The sequence below is a fragment of the Grampus griseus genome (genome assembly GCF_964374135.1).
Source record: "Grampus griseus genome assembly, chromosome: 10".
Classification (NCBI taxonomy): Eukaryota; Metazoa; Chordata; class Mammalia; order Artiodactyla; family Delphinidae; genus Grampus; species Grampus griseus.
The window spans coordinates 83,268,434-83,289,876 of NC_139004.1; the positions used below are offsets into that span (position 1 = coordinate 83,268,434).

Below are 21,443 nucleotides of genomic sequence, written 5' to 3' on the forward strand. Positions count from 1 at the left end.
GAAATTAGGAGATTACAGTAGATTACTGCTTAAGGCCACCTACCCTCTTAGTGGTGCTACCAGGAATCAAGCTGGGACCACCTCTCCATAGTGCCCCAACTCTTTGCCATGTCATGCACTGAGCCATATTTTGGTCTCTCCAAGGAGTGAACAAAACAATCTTGGTTGGTGTCCAACACCCATGAAATACTTACTGACTTCACTTCAGCTGGGAGGTAAACTGTACTCTTATAGCATATATTTTCAATGTGTTCTTAGTAAATTTAAATTGTAACTATTTGTGGCCAATTCAACAGGTTTAGCTGAAATGGGTAACTTGGTCTATTTCCCAATGAATCTATATTGTAAAACATTAATATTAGGCCTCCTTAATTACGAAATGGCAGTCTTCCATTCAATTTCTTCTTTCTGAAAAATATAAAGGTAGCTTTTCAAACCTCCTCCTTAGGCCTCTTAAGCATGTGTAACACGCCAGAAAGGCAAATGACATGTGCTTCTAGTATGGGTTGAAAAAACAGATGACAAATAGATGGTAGATGATAGATGGACAGGTAAATGGATGGATGTACAGAGAGAGAGAGTGGGTGTGGGTAAATTAGTTTTTAAAAGTTTCTTTGCCATGTTCCTTTTGAAATATAAGATTTGAATCTTCAAGGATGTCCACTTAAGCATTTTCAAAAGCAGAAAACATACGAAGAAATTTGATTTCTATAATAAATTGAGAAAATATCTTCCAGAGTTTTCTCATCCTTTCCTAGATTTTAAAATATTGTATTTTCAGCTGAATTGACCATCTACCTCGTCCTCCCTCCATCCAAGCATTTATCATACTATGTTTATGACTTTTTTTGGAGTGACAATTTAGCTGTAACGATATTCCGATAGCCTCTTTCTGAGATGATGGTCTACCAAAAGTATCAGCACTGGGTTTAAATGTTTTAAGGTAATTCATGTTAAATGGCACCAGTATGAAATACAAATATTCCAGTTGGGTGTTTAGTGGCTCTGTTCAACGTATTCAACAAATATTTGAGTGCCTTCTTGTGCTGGCAATACATCAATGAACAAATAATTCATTCTTTGTAAATTTACTCCGGGTAGTGCCAACTAGAGTGCATTTTCCTTGTTCTCTAAGACCATGTCCTTTTGCCCTTCGGTGGGCCTTGATTTTTTCATCTGAAGACCCAACAACTTCCCCTTTAGCACCTCAGGGAGGTGGTAAAGGCAACCGAAACAGCACAGGGGACAGGTCCCTGAGGATTACAACTGGCATGTGTTATAAGCTATTATTATGAAAACTCTGATTCTCACACATGCACAAGGCAGCACAGATCTAAATGCTCATGGTTTAAGACACACATCATTTCAATATCAGGAAAACATAGAAGGAAAACCACATGACACAGGGAAAGGTGAAGTACTGATTATGAAACTCTCAATAGCCCTTTAAAACATGGCATTCGATTTCTTTGTTCCACATGGATTGGCTAGTCTTCAAACCAACTCTGATGTTCAGCTTAGTGACTTCACTGTGTAAATATCTATGGCTACTTATTACCAGAAAGCACGCTCACCTCTGTATAGACAGAACTTACAGCCTGCAAAATTCAATTTCTGTTACTGGCCCTTTAAATAATTTCAGCATCTTGAAATGAGTTTGAGGATTAAAATACACACACATACACACACATTCACGTAGACGAACACTCTCAAATCCCCACTACTAAACCTCTGCCAGGTTAGCAGATATACTGAATGTATTTTATCCTTGGTAAGCATTCAAACTGTCGGTTGTTGCACTACATGGAATAATTCCAGGACAAGAACCATGAATGTGGTGCTGACAGTAATGGATTGGTTACAGAGGAATATGCTTCATGTTGTATTAGTTTAAATCGAGCTGAGACTAATTCCTCTCTTTTAAGGCACTGTAAACAGGGATAATAATAGGTCTTACCATGAACGTGTACTTTTATAAAGTCTCTTTGTCATGAATAGGCAGCTGGAACAGTATTAAATTAGCAAATACCTTTCTAGATTTTAGGAGAATGTTTCCCTCTCACAAAAGTCACATGATTGTTTCAGGACCTCATTATTGACTTTTGGGATGATTCATTTCTCCAATTTTTCTTCCACTCCTGCTTCGTTGCTGCCTATATGGTAACTCTGGCTTTAGTAAGAAGGAAAAGGGAAAGCCAATGATGTTCAGATAGTTTGGCTGAATCGTTGGGGTAAAAGAATATATTGGAAGATTTGGCTAAAATGAGGTTTTAAGATTAAGTGGACTCCCTCTGCATACACTTGCCATGCCTTTCCATACTAAAGGCAATCGAATGTTGATGACTTATTTCCTTGAAATTCCAAGAAAAGCTGTTTGAATCTAAGAGCAGAGAAGTATGCCAAACTACCCTTGTAGCCGATTTTACAGCAATTCTCCTAAACGTCTCCAAAAAGTATTTACGGTGAATAAAGCAGCAAAGGTTACAGTACATATGCTGAGACTCCTGTGCTTTAAAATCCGATCATGCGATGCCCCAAATGGTATTCCAACGGGTTCAGTATATGAAATTTCAAGGTTACAAGTACAATATCAACTCTGGAAAATTGAACGTAGAAACACTAGCTCCATCTTAGGTAATGAAAACAAAATAAGACTGAAAGCTGAAAGAGTCTAATTTTAAGGTTGTTACGCAGATCTTATTTTCAATTTGGCTCAATCTTTTCACAAGCCCATTCTGCAAAATTTGATCAATGTAGTTGTGCGTGTAAGCTACATTTACTTTGCTCATTTGACAAATATTTACCGAGGGCCTAGAGTGTATGCCTGTCTCTGTGCCAGTGGCTGGGACGTAAAGCTGACCCTGATCCCAAGGAATCAGTCCAGTTGCGGGGTGGCAGGTATATAAACAAGCAAGTCAATGCTATGGGAAGAGAGCTAGAGAAGTATCTAGAGGATACTTTCGGGATTGGAGGAACTTAATTTCTTTAGGATATGGTTGGTGGTGGTACACAGGGAAGGAAAGAATTGGTTAAGGGCAGGGGACTTCGGAGCTGAGTTCAGAAGGATGAGTGGAAATTTACCAGAGGGAAATGAAGGGAGAGAGAAAAGCATTCAGCAGACAAAGAACATGAAAAAGAGAAAGACATTCAGCACAGGGATAAATATATTAAAAGGCATGGAAGCTTGAGAAAGCTGGTATTAATCAGGGAATGAGGAATTATTTCAGTATGAACATGGTGAGTGCGGAGGAGGCTAGAGTGACGAGCTGGGGTTTGTGTGTCCTATGAGGGAGCGTCATATGTCAGAGTAGTAGTAATAATAGTAAAAACATTAATAGCAAAACAGTGTCTGCCCATGGAAAAGACTCTGACAAGTACAGGTTTCTGGCAACTGACTATACTGCTGAACTGAATGAATAAGCATTTTCAGAACTCTAATGGAAAATTGATGAACTCATAAAAGTGCTAACAAAAGATCAAGATGAAAAAAAATTAATTACATGGGACTGAGTGAACTGATGAGGATGATTATAATTTTGGTGACTTTCTGTTTGAATAAAAAAAAAATCTCACAAGGACTGAGAGGCAAAAAATATACAAATCAATTTTCACTGCAAAGTAAAGGAGCTGTTACAGTGGAGGATTACTGGACTGAATGTCAATATTATGACACAGTATGAGTGTGTTTTGTGTTTGGTAATTGCAATCGTTGTTGCTTTTGTTGTGGTCATCCATTTACAATGCTTGGTGTCAGTTTATCTCTTGTGAAAATAAAGTACAGTGTGTGTGTGTGTGGAAAAAAAAAAAGAGGTCACCCAGAATTGGCCTAAATAAATAAATAAAACAAAACAAAAAAAACAGTGTCTGCTTCAGACACTCTTCTGTCTACCTGGTATATATTAACTCATCCATTGTAGTAGGAACTATGATCCCCACTTTACAGTCGATAAAACTGAGGCTTAAAGATGTAAGTAACATGCCCAGGTTAGAGCCAAAGCCATGTGTTTGAACCCAGACCGCCTGATTTCAGTCGAACCTTTCCCCCACTGCACTATACTGCCTCTGCAGGTAGCAGGGGCTAAGACGTTAAACATGGGGGATACAAGGTCTTGTTGATTTTACGTTCTAAAATGCCTCAATCCTGCCATCCCTTCGTTCATTCTTTAATTATTCGCTCGTTCACTTAAGCAACCTTTTACGTAACATCTAGGCCCTAGAGACTCCAACATATAAAAAACCTGGTCCCTACTCTCAATGTGCGAGTTTATCTTTAATGAAATAAAAATGTGAATGTTCAAAGCAATCCTGCAATCCTTCCCCATCTTGCATCCTGGTTCTTGCAAGAACACATAGAAAATAGGAAGAAAAGTGGATGGATGAGGTCAACGTAGCCAGAATACCTAAAAAGTTAAAAGTCTAACACAATATAAAATGCAGGCAGCAACTGATCTCAGCCAACAAAAATACATACTTCAAAGAAAGAAACAGGTCAAACTAATACAATTAACGCATCAGCAGTAGGATTATGGATCAATTCCTTTTTTTGATTTTTTTGTCCTTTTCTGTATTTTCTAAATGTTCAACAATCAAGTATTATTTTTACAATCAGAAAAAAAATTCTGTCAGTTGTCATTAAGAGTAGACCTTTTGTGGGCTTCCGTGGTGGCACAGTGATTGAGAGTCCGCCTGCCGATGCAGGAGACACGGGTTCGTGCCCCAGTCCGGGAAGGTCCCACATGCCGCGGAGCGGCTGGGCCCGTGAGCCATGGCCGCTGAGCCTGCACGTCCGGAGCCTGTGCTCCGCAACGGGAGAGGCCACAGCAGTGAGAGGGACGCGTACCGCAAAAAAAAAAAAAAAAAAAAAGAGTAGACCTTTTCTTTTTAGATAAAGCAACTAGGAATTTTCAGCTTCCACGTAGCTTTGTCCAGTGAGAAAGACGACTATTTTTCTAATGGAGGGAGAGTGATCAACACAATGTTTTTATTCTCTTCATACAGCTTCAAAGAGGTAAAGTTTAATGAATACACTGATTATTTTTGTCTCTATTTTTCTGATATAAAATGAATCCAAGTATCCTATTTAAAAAATTTTAGAAAAGCATTACTTAGAAAGCAAAAGTCCATAATCTCACTCTCAGAGATAATAAAAATTTATACTATGCAATATATTTTTCTATTTTTCCTATAAGTACATTTTATACACACACACACACACACACACACACACACACACACACACACACACATACAAGCAAATAAAGTTAAAGACAATTATACTATATTTACTGTTCTGTAGCTTGGTTCTTTTTAAACTTAACAATGCAATTTCGGGACTTCCCTGGCAGTCCAGTGGCTAAGACACAGCCCTTCCAATGCAGGGAGTGTGGGTTTGAACCCTGGCCGGGGAACTAAGATCCCATATGCTGTGCAGTGCGGAGAAAAAAAAATGGATGAAAGAAAAAAAAAAAACAATGCAGTTTGGACATGCTTCCACACCAGCCGAGAAGGGCTGTTCTATTTTTTTAATGGCTGCCCAGTATTCTTATCACATGAATGATTGGTCACTTGTTTAACTAATCCTTATTCAATCACATTTAGGCAGTTTTCAGTTTCCTGCTGTTAGAAATAATAATCTAAGATCTTTTGATATTCATCTTTTCATATTTCAGTAGTATCTTCCACACGCTAATTCCTAAAGTTGGTGGAGCACTGGGTGAAAAGATAGACTCTTCATTGTCACCGACGTGGCCAAATTGCCTTGTGAAGGGGTTTTTAAGAGAGCTTTGGTGCCTCCAGGTTCACACACTTAAATGCAAATGGCATTAACAGTCTGAGGACATTATGCAACATATTCTATCACTGCAAGTGTGGCAAGAGCGTGTTTGTGGGTGACAGGCTGAGACTCTCCCCAAGTCTCCTGATGAAAGGGCACACCTAATAAGGCCTCAGTCCAGAAATCAGGGAGGATAAAAATAAACATGATTGGATAGTCTTGCAATGACTTTGTTTTTTAATAGGATTATTAATGTTTGGCTCACTAATATTTCCACATTTATTCAAAGTACAAAGAGATGAGTGCTTATGAAAGCAGGGGGCACAGTAAATCTCTGAAGGCATCACTGAGCCATTTTCTCCTGCATCTTGATATGGTACCTGCTCCTGTTAAAGCCTGGAGCAGAGGAGATCCTAACTGCCTTGTACTCAGGTTAACATCTCTTGACTGAGTCCTAAGATGTTTTATTTAAAGAATCAGAATAAGGAATTCCCTGGTGGTCCTGTGGTTAGGACTCTGTTCTCTCCCTGCTGAGGGCCCGTGTTCCATCTCTAGTCAGGGAACTAAGATTCCACAAGCCGTGAGGCACGGCCAAAAAACAGAATCAGAATAGACCTAGGTTTTATCTTGTGGCCAGATCTAACCTAAGGTAAAACCGAGGAAGCTTACAGTTGTCTTGCTTTATTATTTAACGGTATAGGATATATCTAGAACATCACTTTCAAAAGCGTGGTCAACAGTTCACTGGTAAGCACTGCTTGAAAGAAGAATTACATCTGCAAGTAAGTTTGGAAAACATTGGGTTAAACAAAATCACACACCTGTACACTGAAGGACTTCTTGAAGCCTCTGTCAAATTCACTTCTTGAATTTCCAAGAATGTGGTCTAATATTCAAAAATTTTTTAACTTTTTCATATGAAAATAGCTTATGATCATGAGGTAGATTCTTGAGCTGCAGATTTAAAGTACGATATTAGTGTGTGTGTGTGTGTGATTACAAAATCCTAATTCTGTTCGTGCACTGCAGAACTAGGAAAATGTTTCAAATGGCTTTCTATGTGATTTTTGGAAGGAGTAACACATAACATCATGGAATTCTGGGTATGTTCAGTCCCTCCAAGGTCCCTGGTATCTTTCAGAAATATTATGTTAGAAAGTACCATCATGTACCTTGCCTTTAAAATAAACACAACACACACCCATACACAAATGAGAGAATCCTTAAGACTTAGGATGGGCCACAGGAAGGTAGCAGTGCTAAATATTACACTGATAATGCAGCACTCTTCAGAAATCCTAGCCCTTAATTGGAATGCAGTAATTTTTTATTGAATGAATAAAGACAAATACTATGGTTTCTGTAGCCAGACTGCCTAGTGATTACTTCACTACTAATGAGCTATTTACCCAGGGCCAAATTATTTACCTTATTTATGCCTCCATTTGCTCATTTGTTAAAGTAACAATAAATAACATTATCGGCTGTTGCGAGGCTTAGATGAGTCAATACATGAAAAAATCAGTATCGGCTGTTTGCTGAGCTCTCAGTAAGTCGAGCTACCGTCCTCTTCTTCCCCACCCACCCCCATGCACGGTCTCTACCACAGAGCACCTCTTGAACCCCACTTGCTTTTCCACATTTTCTGTCATCTCACTATTATAATAATTCTATACACTCCTAAAGAGACAAGGTAGCCAATACTATTTTAATTTTCCAAGCATGTCTTCAAACCGCTGATTTTAAAAATGGCGTGGTAGTGATAAATGTTGTTTGATTACTAAAATCACACGTATGGTTGAGGAGGCCTCCAAAAACCATCACTGCAGGCAAACCCGCAGTGGGTTTCTCATGCATTTAAGGCTTTTCCAAGCAGGCTGCAGGTTGTCTAAGGTGGACCACAGCCCACATGTTGAGGGCTCCCAGGGTTCCCCAGCATCAGTTTGGGCATTTCCCCATCATCACCACCTGGCACAGGTTATGGCTGTGTGCAGGCAAAGTGTGCCCTCTGCATTCTCACCAAACAGGTTCGGGAGCCTTCACTTGAAAGACAACTCAGACCACAGCTCTCTTCTGGGGAACTCTTGAACCGTATAGGCAGTTTCTAACATTCTGGTAGGTTTTGTACCAACAAGGGCACTAGTGCACTTCTGAAGCTTAAATTCAGATGCCACAAATATGCCACGTGCAGTGGGCAGACAGCCCTTATCCATCAAGAGCTAGGATGTGTCATGGTTAAACTCGTGGACTCTGGCATTATACTGCCTGGGATGAACATTGGCTCCTCCACTTATTAACTATGTGAGGTTTGTGTATGTTACTTAACCTCTGTACCTCAATATTCCCATCTATAAAATGGGAGATAATAATAATAGAACTTACCAAATAGGTAAGTTACCTGACTTATCTAATAGGGTTGGAATGAAAACTAAATGCATGAATACATATAGTGCCTGGTAAATTATTCATATTTAATATTTGTTAGTGCTATGACCTGCCAACTCTGTAACAATAGCCCCTGAGTTCTAAGTTATTGAGGACACTTTTATTTCCCCAGAGCAGTGACTAAAAGGAAGCTGAGGTAAATGGGGGGTGTTTTTAAGACCCAGGGTGTCCTGCTGGTATAATTTGCCAAGGACACTTTTCCCACATAATAGCTCTGTGACGTTAAGAAAACGACTTAAACTCTCTGTGCCTCAGTTCTTTTATTTGTAAAAGGGGTCACAAGTTTCCTTCTTCATGGGCTACAGTGAGGATCAAATGCAGTTAACCGTATACCACTTAGCACAGTGCTGGCACACTTTTGTGGGCTTCCCTGGTGGCACAGTGGTTGAGAGTCCACCTGCCGATGCAGGGGACGCGGGTTCGTGCCCCGGTCCGGGAAGATCCCACATGCCACGGAGCGGCTGGGCCCGTGAGCCATGGCTGCTGAGCCTGCGCGTCCGGAGCCTGTGCTCCACAACGGGAGAGGCCACAGCAGTGAGAGGCCACAGCAGTGAGAGGCCTGCGTACCGCAAAAAAAAAAAAAAAAAAAGAGTAGACCTTTTCTTTTTAGATAAAGCAACTAGGAATTTTCAGCTTCCACTTAGCTTTGTCCAGTAAGAAAGACGACTGAGTATTTTTCTAATGGAGGGATTACGTTATAGCCATCTACATATTACCTAGAAAATACCAAACTGTAAATTCCTACAGATGAATTTTTAAAAATTATCCCAATAACCTAAGTCATAGTGCCTGACAACATTATGCTTTGTAAAAGTTCTGAATCCTTTGACAAGTCATGGAATACTCTCATTTAGAAAGGAGCTCCTAGGACCTGACATATGACGGAGAATAATTTAAAAGAACTCTGCTTCTTCAAGACCAACAGAAATAGCATACAAAACTACAAGAGAAATACTACGAGCCAAAATTTGCATCCTATTTTTCTTTCTATTAGCAACAGAGCAAACAAGTCATCAAGGAGGCTATTTCTTTGGACCCTGGCCAGCTAGGCAGTGAGAAATATCACAAGGGGTAACTGTACTTCTTCACATAAGACATGATCACCAACTGTTGTTTACGAAATATTTTCCTGACTCAGTAAATGCTGCATTGGCTATACAGGTGTCTACTTATTACTCAAACCATGGTGTTCTTAAGGAAACCCACATCTCACAAAAAGAGGCTCTCACAAAGTCTCTGGTGCTGGAGACATTTCCCTTTCCTCATAGAAGTAGCCAAAAACTCTGGTTTGAGTACTTTTGCTTCTGGCTAAGATGGAGTAACAGGGGCTGGATTTACCCTGTTTCCTGAAAAAAAGTAAAAAACTAGACAATAAATATGAAACAACAGTTTTCAAAACACGGAACATCAGGCAGCAATGGACAGTGAACCTTGAATGTGGTAAACCCTGACTGTCCCTACTTGCTGCCATGAGAAGGTTTCCAGGCTGTGAAGGGGAAACCCAGATGGCGCAAGGTGGACTTTTGGAGTTGTGCAGCTGGAGCTGAGAGAATGGGGAAACCGAAATGGATGGAATTTGTAGAACAGAGTGCTAGACAAAAGAGAGCTGCACCAAGAGAGACTCTTGAAGCTATACAGTGGGTCTTTTTTGAGTATTTAGCTGAGTACTGATCACTGCATGCGTGGAAGGAGACTACCCAAGGCTGGGGAAAGAACTAGCCAAAATGAAAGGGAAGGCTGCCTGGTCCTCACACAGGGCTGAAAATGGTGCCTGTTCCCACCAGTCAGACTGAAAAAACTCATAATTCATGGGGCATTGAGTAGAGTACTGAGGAAGGTCTTGCCTCAGTCATGGGCCCTCTAGAATGAGTACTGCTCTGGTCCAGCCTAACAAATCTTAAAAGTGAGACCTTGAAAAATCGAACTGCATCCAAGTAACTAAACTGTATCCCCAAACACATGTCAAGAATATTTAAGGAATATGAAAATACGTGGCACCCCAAAAGGTACAATTAAAAATGTCCAGCATCCAATCAAAAATTATCAGGCATGCAAATAGGTAGGAAAATATAACCCATAATGAGGAGAAAAATCAATCAATCAGAACCACCCAAACTGACACAAATATTAGAATAAGCAGATGAAGGGACTTCCCTGGCTGTCCAGTGGTTAGGACTCCACGCTCTCACTGCCAGGGCCCAGGTTCAATTCCTGGTCAGGGAACTAAGATCCCGCAAGCCGCACAGTGCGGCCAAAAAAATAATAGAGAGTAAGCAGATGAAGACCTTAAAACAATTATTATAACTGTAGCCCATATGTTTAAAAAGTTAAGTAGCCACAGGCAAGATTTTAAAAAGATCCAAATCTCAAACTTCTAAAGATAAAAACTTCAATATACAGGGTGGGATAAATGGCAGAATAAATTCTAAGAGAAAAGATGAATAAAATTGAAGATACTGCAGTAGAAATTATCAAAATAAAACACAAAAAGAAAGAAAGAAAGAAAGAAAAAGAAAAGAGCATCATTTAGCTGTGGGATAACTTTAGGTGGCCTACTATATGTGCAATTGGAGTTTGCAAAGGAGGCATGGATGGGGACAGAAAAAAATAGTTGAAGAAATTATGGCTGAAATATTCCCAAATTTGATAAAAACTATAAACCCACAAGTCCAAGATGCTCAATAAACACCAATCACAAGAACCATGAAAGAGAAAGCTATATCAAATTGTTCAAAGCAGTGATAAAGAGAAAATTTTAAAAGCAGACAGAGATGACCAAATGTTTACACAAAAACAATAACTGTGTCATGTGCATCTATAACACATCTAAAAATAAAACATATGACACTGACAGCATAAAGGCTGAGAATGAAGAAATAGAAATATACTATTATAAGATTCTTGTACTACATGTGAAATCGTACAAGATCACTTGAAGGTAGACTTGATGAGTTAAAGATGTATACTATAAACCCTAAAGCAATCACAGAAAAAATAAAACAAAGAGTTACAGCTAGTAATCCAACAGAGATAAAATGAAATCATAAAATACTCAATAAATCCAAAAGAAGGCAGAAAAAAGGAACAAAGAACAGATGGGACAAATAGAAAACAAAGAGCAAGACAGACAAACTTAACCATGTCAATAGTCACATTAAATGTAAATAACGTAAACAACCAGTTAAAAGACCGAGATGGATAAACAGATAAATAAAATGGGTAAAAATATCAAGATGCAATTATATGTTGTCTGTAAGAAATTCACGTTAAATACACAGACACAAACAGTTTACAATTAAAAGGATGGGAAAAGACTTACCATGTTAACACTGATCAAAAGAAATGTGAAGTGGTTATATTAATATCAAAGCAGACTTCAGAATAAAGAATATTACCAGGATAAAGAGGATCAGTCTATAAACACAGTCAAGAGGATATAGCATTTCTAATTATACTCTAATAACAAAACTTCAAAATACATGAAACGAAAACTGATAGAACTTACAAAGAGAAACAGAAAAATCCACAATCATAGCTAGAGATTTCAGTACCTCTCTGTCAATAACTGATACAGGAAGTAGACACCCAATCAGCAAGAGTAGTAGACTTAAACAATACTATTAAATTGACTTGGTTAACATCTATAGAACATCTACCCAACGATAGCAGAATACACATTCTTCCCAAGTGCACATGGACCACTTACCAAGACGAAGCATATTCTGGGCCATAAATAAGTCACATTAAATTTAAAAGAATTTAATTTACACAAAGTGTGTTTTCTGACCACCGTAAGATTTAATTAGAGGTAAATAAAAGATCCCTAAAAGTCCCCAAATTTCTGGAAACCAAACTATACTCTTCTAAATAACAATGAGTCAATGAAGATATATCAAGAAGGAAATTTAAAAATATTTACAAATGAATGAAAATGAAAACACAACATATCAGTATTTGTGGAATACAAAATCAGTACTTAGAAAATGTTACCGTAATAAATGCATATATTAGAAAAGAAACATCTTTAATCAGTGATCTCAGCTTTCATCTTAAGAGACTGGTATATGAAGAGCAAATTAAACCCAAAGGAAGAAGAAAGGCAATAATAATGATAAAATATAAACTAATAAAGATCATAGCAGAAATCAATAAAGTAGAAAAAAATTTCAAATCATTGAAACCAAAAGCTGATTCTTTGAGAGGCTCAATACAGATAAACGTCTGGCCAGAATGGTAAGAAATAAAAAAGAGAGAAGACACTATTTATTAATATCAGGATCGAGAGAGGCAATACCAATGTAGACTGCACATATTAAAAGGATAATAAGAAAATATGAACTATGGCTATAAATTGGACAACTAATAAAAAGGCACACAGATTGAAAAGGAAGAAGTAAAGCTATCTTTATTAGCAGATGATCTATAAAGTAAACCTGATGAAATCTACAAAAAAGTTACCAAAAGTTATAAATGAGGTTAGCAGGATTCAATATCAATACACAAAAATCAATTCGATTTCTATATACTGATAATGAACATTCAGAAATTGAAATAAAAAGGTATCATTTACAATTGTATCAAATAATATGTAAGACATAGGGACATATCTAACAAAAGACCTGTATACTGAAAACTACTGAGAGAAATTAAATATCATCTAAATAAATGGATATATATATATATATATATATATATATATATATATATATATATATCTTGTTCATGGGTCTGATGACTCAATGTTGTTAAACTGTCAATTCTTCCCACCTTGGTCTATGAATTCATGCAATCCTAATAAAAGTATCAGTAGGGTTGTTTGTTTTGGGTAGAAATTGACAAGCTGATTCTGAAATTTATATGGAAATGCAAAAAACTTAGAATAAATAAGACAACTTTTAAAAAGAACAAAGTTAAGGTTTGTTCTGATTTCAATACACAATTCAAAGCTGCAGTAATCAAAACAGTATATTATTGCCATAAAGGCTGACAAATAGGTCAATGGAACAGAATAGAGTCCAAAAGTAAACCCACACATATATGGACAACTAATTTTTCTTAAAGGTGCAAAGGCAACATAATAGAGAAATGACAGCCTTTTCAACAAATGGCACTGGAGCCACTGAATAGCCATATGCAAAAAAAAAAAAAGAAAGAAAGAAAGAAAGAACTTCAATCTGAACTTTGTGTCATATATAAAAATTAATTCAAAACGGATAATAGACCTAATGCAATACCTAAAATTCTAAAACTTCTAGAAGAAAACACAGGAGAAAATCTTTGTGACCCTGGGTTAGGCAAAGTTTACTGAGATACAATAACACAACCCATAAAGGAACAAATTGATAAAATAGACTTCAACCAAATAAAAGCCTTTTAGTCTTTGAAAGACATGAAGAGAATGAACAGCAAGGCACAGACTGGGAGAAAATATTTGTAATCCATATAACCAATAAAGTACTTATATCCAGAATATATACACTCTGAACACTCATGAGAAGAAAACAGCAACCCAAAGAAATTGGGCAAAAGATTCAAACATAAAGAAGATATAATGATGGTAAAATAAGCACATAAGAGACACTCAAACATCATATGTCATCAGGGAAATGGAAATGAAAACTGCAATGAGATGCTGCTACACTCCTATTAGAATGGCTAAAATGGAAGAGATGTTGATGCCATGTGTTGACGAGGATATGAAGGAACTAGAAATCTCAGAACTGCTGGTGGGAATTTAAAATAGCACAACCACTTTGGAAAACAGTTTGGCAGAACCTTAAAAAGTTAAATCTATCTACCATGTGACCTAGCCATTCTACTCCCAGGTATTTGCCCAAGAAGAAAAGAAAGTATATGTGTATACAATGACTTGTACATGGATGTTTATAGCAGTTTTATTTGTAACAGTCCCCAAACTTGCATAATCTATATGTTCATCAACAGGTGAATGGATCATTCTGAAATATGTGCACATATCAAATCATCATACTGTACACCTTAAACTTACACAATATTATATGTCAATTATATCCCAGTAAAACTGGGAGAAAAAGGAAAAAAAAACGCACAGGTGAATGCATAAACAATGTAAGGTATAGGGACTTCCCTGTGGTTCGGTGGGTAAGACTCCGCGCTGCCACTGCAGGGGGCACGGGTTCAATCCCTGGTCGTGGAACTAAGATCCCGCGATCCTGCATGCCATGCAGTGCGGCCAAAAATACAAAAACAAAAGCAAGAACAAAACAATGTAAGGTATAGCCATACAGTGGAATATTACTTAGCCATAAAAAGCAAAGTGCTATCGATACATGCAGCAACATGGATGAATCTCGAAACAATTATGCTCACTGAAAAAAGACAAAAAGATTATCTACTGTATGATTCCACTTACATTAAACTCTAGAAAATGTAATCTACTGTGAGAAAAAGCAGATCTGTAGTTGCTGGCTATATTCACTATCTTGATTGTAGTGATCATTTCAAGGGTATTACTTCTAATAAGACGTAGAAAATTATGTAGTCAATTACATCTCAATAAAGCTATAAAAACAACAACAGCTCTTTGCTGAGTCTTACACTAATTAAAGCTGCAAGTGTGCAGTGGGCCACCCTTAACACTTTGGGGGCTGAGGGAGGAGTACCAGTACAGGTGTCCTAACCCACAGTCTGACCCCTTGTCCTTCCAGGCCAGCTGTCTCTGACCACCCCTCAGATTTAGGGTGATATGTATGGGCAGAAGGGGTTCCCACCGGCCCTGGAAGCAGGCGTGGGATCTGAGATTCTGAACACTGAGAACATAACCTTGAAGGGAGGAGCTGGGCTCCAGCTGAGCCTATCTTGGCCCACAGACTCCCTGTCGTTGCGCAGGGTATGGTTTGAGGAGGCCAGACTAGAGGCCTTTAAAGCAACGCTTATCTGCAAGGAGCTAAGATAAAAATGGAGAGTGTCTAAAACTGCTACAGCAATCTGACGGACATGGCTGCAACATCCAGGCATGGGATAATTTTTCTAGCAATTCATGTGTATTGAACTTTACAAAAGCTAAGTATCCTCCATGGACTGGATGGAAACAACAAACCAATACACAGGTCCCTTGACCACAGGTAACTGAGACTCTGCCTTAAAACACATGGCTTTGAGCAGAAGCCCCTAAAGAAGACTGGTTTTGAATTACGATCAATGTAGGCCGTATTCTGTTAAAAAGGATTTCTGGCCTGACTTTTGTGAGGCTTCGATCACAGTCTGCTTGATCCATCTTTGTGTCCTGCTGGGTCATCCCGTGTGGAGTATGAACTGCATTTAAGGCCGTGGTAATTCTGTGTGAGCACAATGCCTCTGTACATGGCTGTCTTCCCAACTCAGAATTTGAGAAGAACTGCCTTTCTTTCTTTCTTTTCTTTTTTTTTTGGTTTATTTGTTTGGTGGGGAAGGATATGTCAAGGAAAAAGATTATGTCCTTTTTTTCTCCATTTGAACATGAAAACAAAGGCCCTGCCATTGCTCCCTCCTTCTCCAGTCCCTCTGGAGTCTGCCACTGACCATAACAAATGGGGCCCTTACCTTGTGCACACAGGCCTTTGCATTCAGGAAAAACAGCTCCACGGTGGTTTTATCCTTCAGGAACGATATGCTCTCAATGTAAAACCTGAAAAACAGTACAGAAGTTTGTTCCTTCAGATTCCTTCCCTTCTCTCTGCAATGATTTCATTTCCTCACGTAGTTTCCTGCAGAGAATTTTCAGAAACTAGGGGATGGTTGTGCTTTATTTCCCTCTTAAAAGCTATCTGCGACACATATGTACAGCTGTGTGTATGTATGAATCTATGTGGATATGCAGATAACATCTTCTACAGAAGGCTTTTGTGTGTTGGAAGGTGAATTAAAGAAAAATCCGAAATGGTCACCAACTGCAAAGCCAACTTGACTCTTGGTCGCCCATTCTTCGACACACATTCTGGGAGCTCAGAATACCTGAGACAGCTTCGAAACAAAGCCCAGTTGAGCTCTGAGGGCTGAAAACAGAAGTCTGCTGAGTAAGCACTACTAAATAATTGAATCTGGAGGCCTGTGGCTCTGTCGTTTTCAGACCCAGGGTGGGTGTGAGAGCCCCACGTTTACCTCGCCCCCATCCACCAGGAGAGTTTCAATCGCACCCTCCCTCCTTTCCTCTCATCCTTCCAGGCTCCAGGCTTTCCCTCTGGCTGGAAGCTGAGCCCTCGTACTACTTAATATTGGTCTTTCTCATGCAAATCAGGGCATTCTGGGCCTTGCTCCCTCCACTGCCTTTTCTGGGCCTTTGCTCGTTCAGTCTATGAGGCCAGGTCCCTCTTTTAGGAGAGAGCTGACTACCAGGAGGTGCAGAGGGGAGGAGAGTCTTGTGTTTTCCTCATCCCGTCCTGTGGAAGCTGGCTGGTGAAGGCTGGCGCTCTGGCATGGGTGAGTGCGCCAGCTGCGGCCTAGAAGGTTTTCTCTACTGTTGGAGCCCCACTGATGAATAATGCATGAAGAGACTTAATACCCAAAGAGAGCTCACAGCTAGGGTCCTGGAAGAGAACTTGCTCTCAACTTGGTGAGAGGCAAGATAAACCCGGACTGAAGTGGCACGGGGGGTAGTCTTGTCCTTAGCCCCGCAAAATCCTGACAGGCATTGGGCATCTGCTTTTTTAATTTTTTCCTCCCTTTCCACAATAAGGAAACGTTTGAGAAATAAATCCAGCAGCTTAAAAAGGCCGTGAAAGATTTTACCACTGAGACAGTAAAATCATTTGAAAAATTCCACTCTTAATGCTGAATCATCAAGGGAAGTTCCAGAAAGAATAAATCCTTTATATTTTCACTTACAAGGGTTTATCTCACCTATGAGTGAGCTTAATGAAGATTCATGAATGTTAGGTGTGTGAGAAGGGAAAGTTAAGGATTAAGGCAGGAGGGGGAGAGGAAGAGTTGGAGGGAAAAGCAGGCTTGGGAATATGAAACATATAGAATATGTAGTCCCAGCTCCATCATTTATTAGCTGTGTAGCCTTGGGCAAGATCGTTAGCTTCTCTGTGTCTTTTCTAAAATGGGTGTTATGACTGCACTTACCTCACAGGGTTTTGGAAGGAGTAAATGAGATAATAGAAAAGGATGTAAAACAATAAAAACTAACAGTTGTTAATAAAAATCCATTTTCTGGAATTTAATGCTGTGTGGCCTGGGGGTTGTGGCTTAAGCTTTGAGTCTAAGATCCTTTGTCTATAAAGGGGGGATGACGATGGCCCTAGGAGGGCAGTTATGAAGTGCCCACGACAGTGCCTGGCACGTGGTAGGAATTCAAGAAATCCTAACTAGTGTGGCTTGGCAAACCTTGCGTCATGTTTAAAAAAAAAAAAAAAGCTGATAGGACACGGTGGGATTTGAACTATATCTGAAGGCTAGGAAAAACAACAGGATTCTATAGGATAAAAAGAAATCCAGGTGGAGAAAATACAATAGGTAAATAGCATCTCTGTGGTAATGTGATAAACATTCATAATTTGGCTTTCGCCAAGAGTTAGTTATAATCTGAATATTCTCCCATCAGTTTCGGCCTCCTGGCCATGGCCAGACAGACCAAGGACAGTCACCTGACTCAAAGGCAACCAGTCCGTAAGCTGGTGAGCATCCTATGAGGTGGGCTGGGGAGAAGAGAGATCAGCCCATCAGAGGCTCCTTATACGGGGTAAGGAACGGACAAACCCATCAGGTACGGTCTCTTAGAGAGGCTGAGAGATGAGAGAGACAGGTCAAGAGGGAAACAGTGGAGGCAGAGAAAGGCACCAAGAGTAGCGAGTCCCTGCGATGGCGGATTCAAGGCCTGCTGCTGCCATAGGACTGAGATGACCTGTGCAGCTAAGTTTCCTGAAGGACCTTCTGTTTCAACTAGGTGCTGATGGTTTTGCCCTGCTTCCTTTGCTTTTACAAGTATTTTTATCTCTGTCAACTGAGATAAGATGGGCAGGTTTTCGGTGGGCAGCCTGAAAGTGCAGCAGCAGGATCACAGCTAATGTTTCTTGAGCTCTTACTTATGGGCCGGGTCGCATGCTGAGTGCTTTCCACGCGTTGTTTCATTTAATTCTCACAACAGCCCTGGGAAGGAGATACCTATCATTATTCCCATTGTACAGATGCAGAAACTGAATTCAGAGATCCGCCTACATGCACAGGCAGGAGGAGGTCTTGATCTGGGTCCCTTTGACTCCTGTAGACAACGTTTTTCAGTGGAACCTCCTCCTGACTGCCTCTCTTGTTCACTCAACTAGAGTTTATAAGGAAAGCTAAGCCCTAAATAATTGTGTGCAGAAACAAGTAAAATAGAAGTACGTTTGTTCTCTATTGTTTCAAAAGTCAGAACCAGGGCTTCCCTGGCTGGTGGCGCAGTGGTTAAGAATCCACCTGCCAATGCAGGGGACACGGGTTCAAGTCCTGGTCTGGGAAGATTCCACATGTCACGGAGCAACTAAGCCCGTGCAGTGAGCCTGAGCTCTAGAGCCCACGAGCCACAGCTACTGAGCCCGCGCGCCTAGAGCCCGTGCTCCACAACAAGAGAAGCTACTGCAATGAGAAGCCTGCGTACTGCAACGAAGAGTAGGCCCCGCTCGCCGCAACGAGAGAAAGCCTGCACACAGCAATGAAGCCCTAACACAGCCAAAAATAAATAAATAAAATAATAAAAATAAAGAAAAAGTCAGAACCAGATCAGTGGACCAAAAAAATACAAGGTGATAGATTTTGGATCAACCTATGAAACACCTTTTAGAAAGTTAAAATAGTCTTGGAAGGGTCTTCCTGCCCTATAAGAGTCCCAGGTCAGATTAGGAGAACTCAGGGTCTGTTATCTATGCCAAGATTCGGTGATTCTTTCATTTTTACTTATTTCAATATATATCTCTAACAGAGAGGGATCGTATTAAAAGCATAACCTATGGGGAGGGGGAAGGGTAAGCTGTGACAAAGTGAGAGAGAGGCATGGACATATATACACTACCAAATGTAAGGTAGATAGCTAGTGGGAAGCAGCCGCATAGCACAGAGAGATCAGCTTGGAGCTTTGTGACCACCTAGAGGGGTGGGATAGGGAGGGTGGGAGGGAGGGAGACGCAAGAGGGAGGAGATACAGGGATATATGTATATGTATAACTGATTCACTTTTTTATAAAGCAGAGACTAACACACCATTGTAAAGCAATTATACTCTAATAAAGATGTAAAAAAAAAAGCATAACCTCAATGAATTTTCACACTAGCAAAGTTCATAATTCCTTAATGTTTAAGATTCTGATCTTCATTCACATTTTGCCACTGTCTTCAAAACTTTTTTTTTTTTAAACCCTGTGCTTATGTTATTAAATAAATAAATCTGCAATGGTCTTTAGTGGGAGTTACATATGCAAAAGCCTTAAGGATCACCAGCTGGATATAAAACAGCTGAGCACATTCCTTTTACTCAGCTGGAACTCCTTCTCCAAGGTATGAGCATGTGACCCAAGCTAGACCAGTCAGATTCTTTCACACTGGAATAGAAATATGATTACAATGACCTATCAATCAAAGATTGTTGGAGCCTATTGTTCTGCCAGTGGTACTCAGACGAAACTGTCCATTGGTTTCTGCTCCCTAGATCCCTGCAGAGCCTGGATTCCTATCTTTTCTGAGGCTTTGTTAGTCCAGTTTTCCTTCAATTCTGTTAGCCACAATTGGTTTCTTTTGCTGGAAACCAAAGAATCCAAATTACTGGATACTAGAGGGCTTCCCACGTGCTAGGGAAATACAAAGGGCTCTACACGCATCCTTTCATTTAACTTCAGTATAAGCAGATGCCAGAGGTAGCAAGTTATGAACCTATCTTACAGATAAGAAAACTGAGAAATAGAGATGTAAAGTCAACTTCCCCAAGCCACACAGGTAGAAAGTGGTGGAGCCATGATTCAAACTAAGGCTTTCCAGACTTCAAAGTTCATATTTCAAACCAATATGATAGGATGCTTTCCTACAGTAACAATCACAATGAAGTATAAAATGTACACAATGCCATGGGGCCCGAGGGAGGAACGCCATTAAATCAGCTTATGAATCAAGAGGAAGAAGGCTGCCAAACTGAAATCCAGAGAACTAAGTGTCACAGGACACGGTGTACCCTCAGACAATTGAGCCGAGTCTTAAAGAATGCATGAGTTCACCAGGTAACGAAGGTTGGAAGGGCATTCCAGGGAGAGGGCATATTAGCCAGGCCTCCTGCTAGTCTGCAAGAATTTAACAAACCATATGCAGGGAGTTGGGTGGCTTAGCACCAAATCAACCTGTGGCTTGTCCAATTCTGCACAGGTACCTTTGTACTAGAAATTGGGTTCCTCTTGTTTCTGAAGCTCAGGTCCCTGACTATATCCTAGTTCCAGTAAACAGGTCCCTATCTTGTTTCCCGCTACTTTCTGGCGATCCGCCCTGTTGCCGTCTACCTTTCTGCCTAGGCATCCGATTACCGGCTCTCTGAATCCATGATCCCATCTCTCCCTCAAGGGAGCCACTGTAATGACTTTATATTTACCGAGGGTATGAACAGTACGTATGTATGGTCCTCCGGGAGAATGGCTCCCCAGGAGCACCTATCAACACGTACCATGAACTGAAAACAAAATCTAGGGCTTCTTAATGAAATGAAACGGACTATGCCAGACATAAAATAAAGACCTTTTGTTTCAGCCCCTTTTTGGCAAAAGGATATTGTTTCCCTTCTGCGTGCTTACTGTGAGTGATTTCACTAAGATTTTGTGAAGTCAAAGCCCACGGTTCAATTTTCAGTCTCTAAACAAACCCAGGCTTTTGGGGGCTAGGCATATGTTTTGGAGACAGACCTCAAGCAGTTCAACAAGTGTAATTTCTTGAGAATCTGCCTTCTTGAGAAGAGGTTTTGTCTCTGCTTTTCGGGTTCCTCCCGTTAGCATTTTCCCCCCCCTTTCTTGATGGGACAGGTGTTCACCCAACCAATCATCAGTCATAACAGAACATCAGCCTCAACGATATGACATAATTGGCTTGGAGGAGGGGCAGGCCTGTCAGCGAGATGACAACACACGTGTGTCGAAAAGCAGCAGACTCTGGTTGTTTGGGATGGGCTGTCCTTTAATGGTCACTGCCATGTAGTGGCCCATGTTTTCCTCCCATGGCATTTATTCATCATGGTCAAAAGTCAACACCACAGGGAATTCCC

The 21,443-nt window shown here is 40.0% G+C and overlaps 1 protein-coding gene and 1 long non-coding RNA gene across 4 annotated transcripts in view; one reads left to right on the forward strand and one right to left on the reverse strand.

Moving 5' to 3' along the window:
- FRMD4B (FERM domain containing 4B) overlaps positions 1–21,443 on the reverse strand; it is a 234,114-nt gene that overhangs the window by 82,932 nt on the left and 129,739 nt on the right. For all 3 annotated transcript variants that reach the window (XM_082664658.1, XM_082664659.1, XM_082664660.1), the window contains exon 5: positions 15,779–15,863. In XM_082664658.1, the coding sequence (XP_082520784.1) occupies positions 15,779–15,863 (85 nt within the window). The remainder of the gene's footprint in view (positions 1–15,778; positions 15,864–21,443) is intronic.
- The window catches only part of LOC309828178, a 28,507-nt gene that overhangs the window by 6,492 nt on the left and 572 nt on the right, over positions 1–21,443 (forward strand). The gene's annotated exons all lie outside the window — the stretch shown is intronic.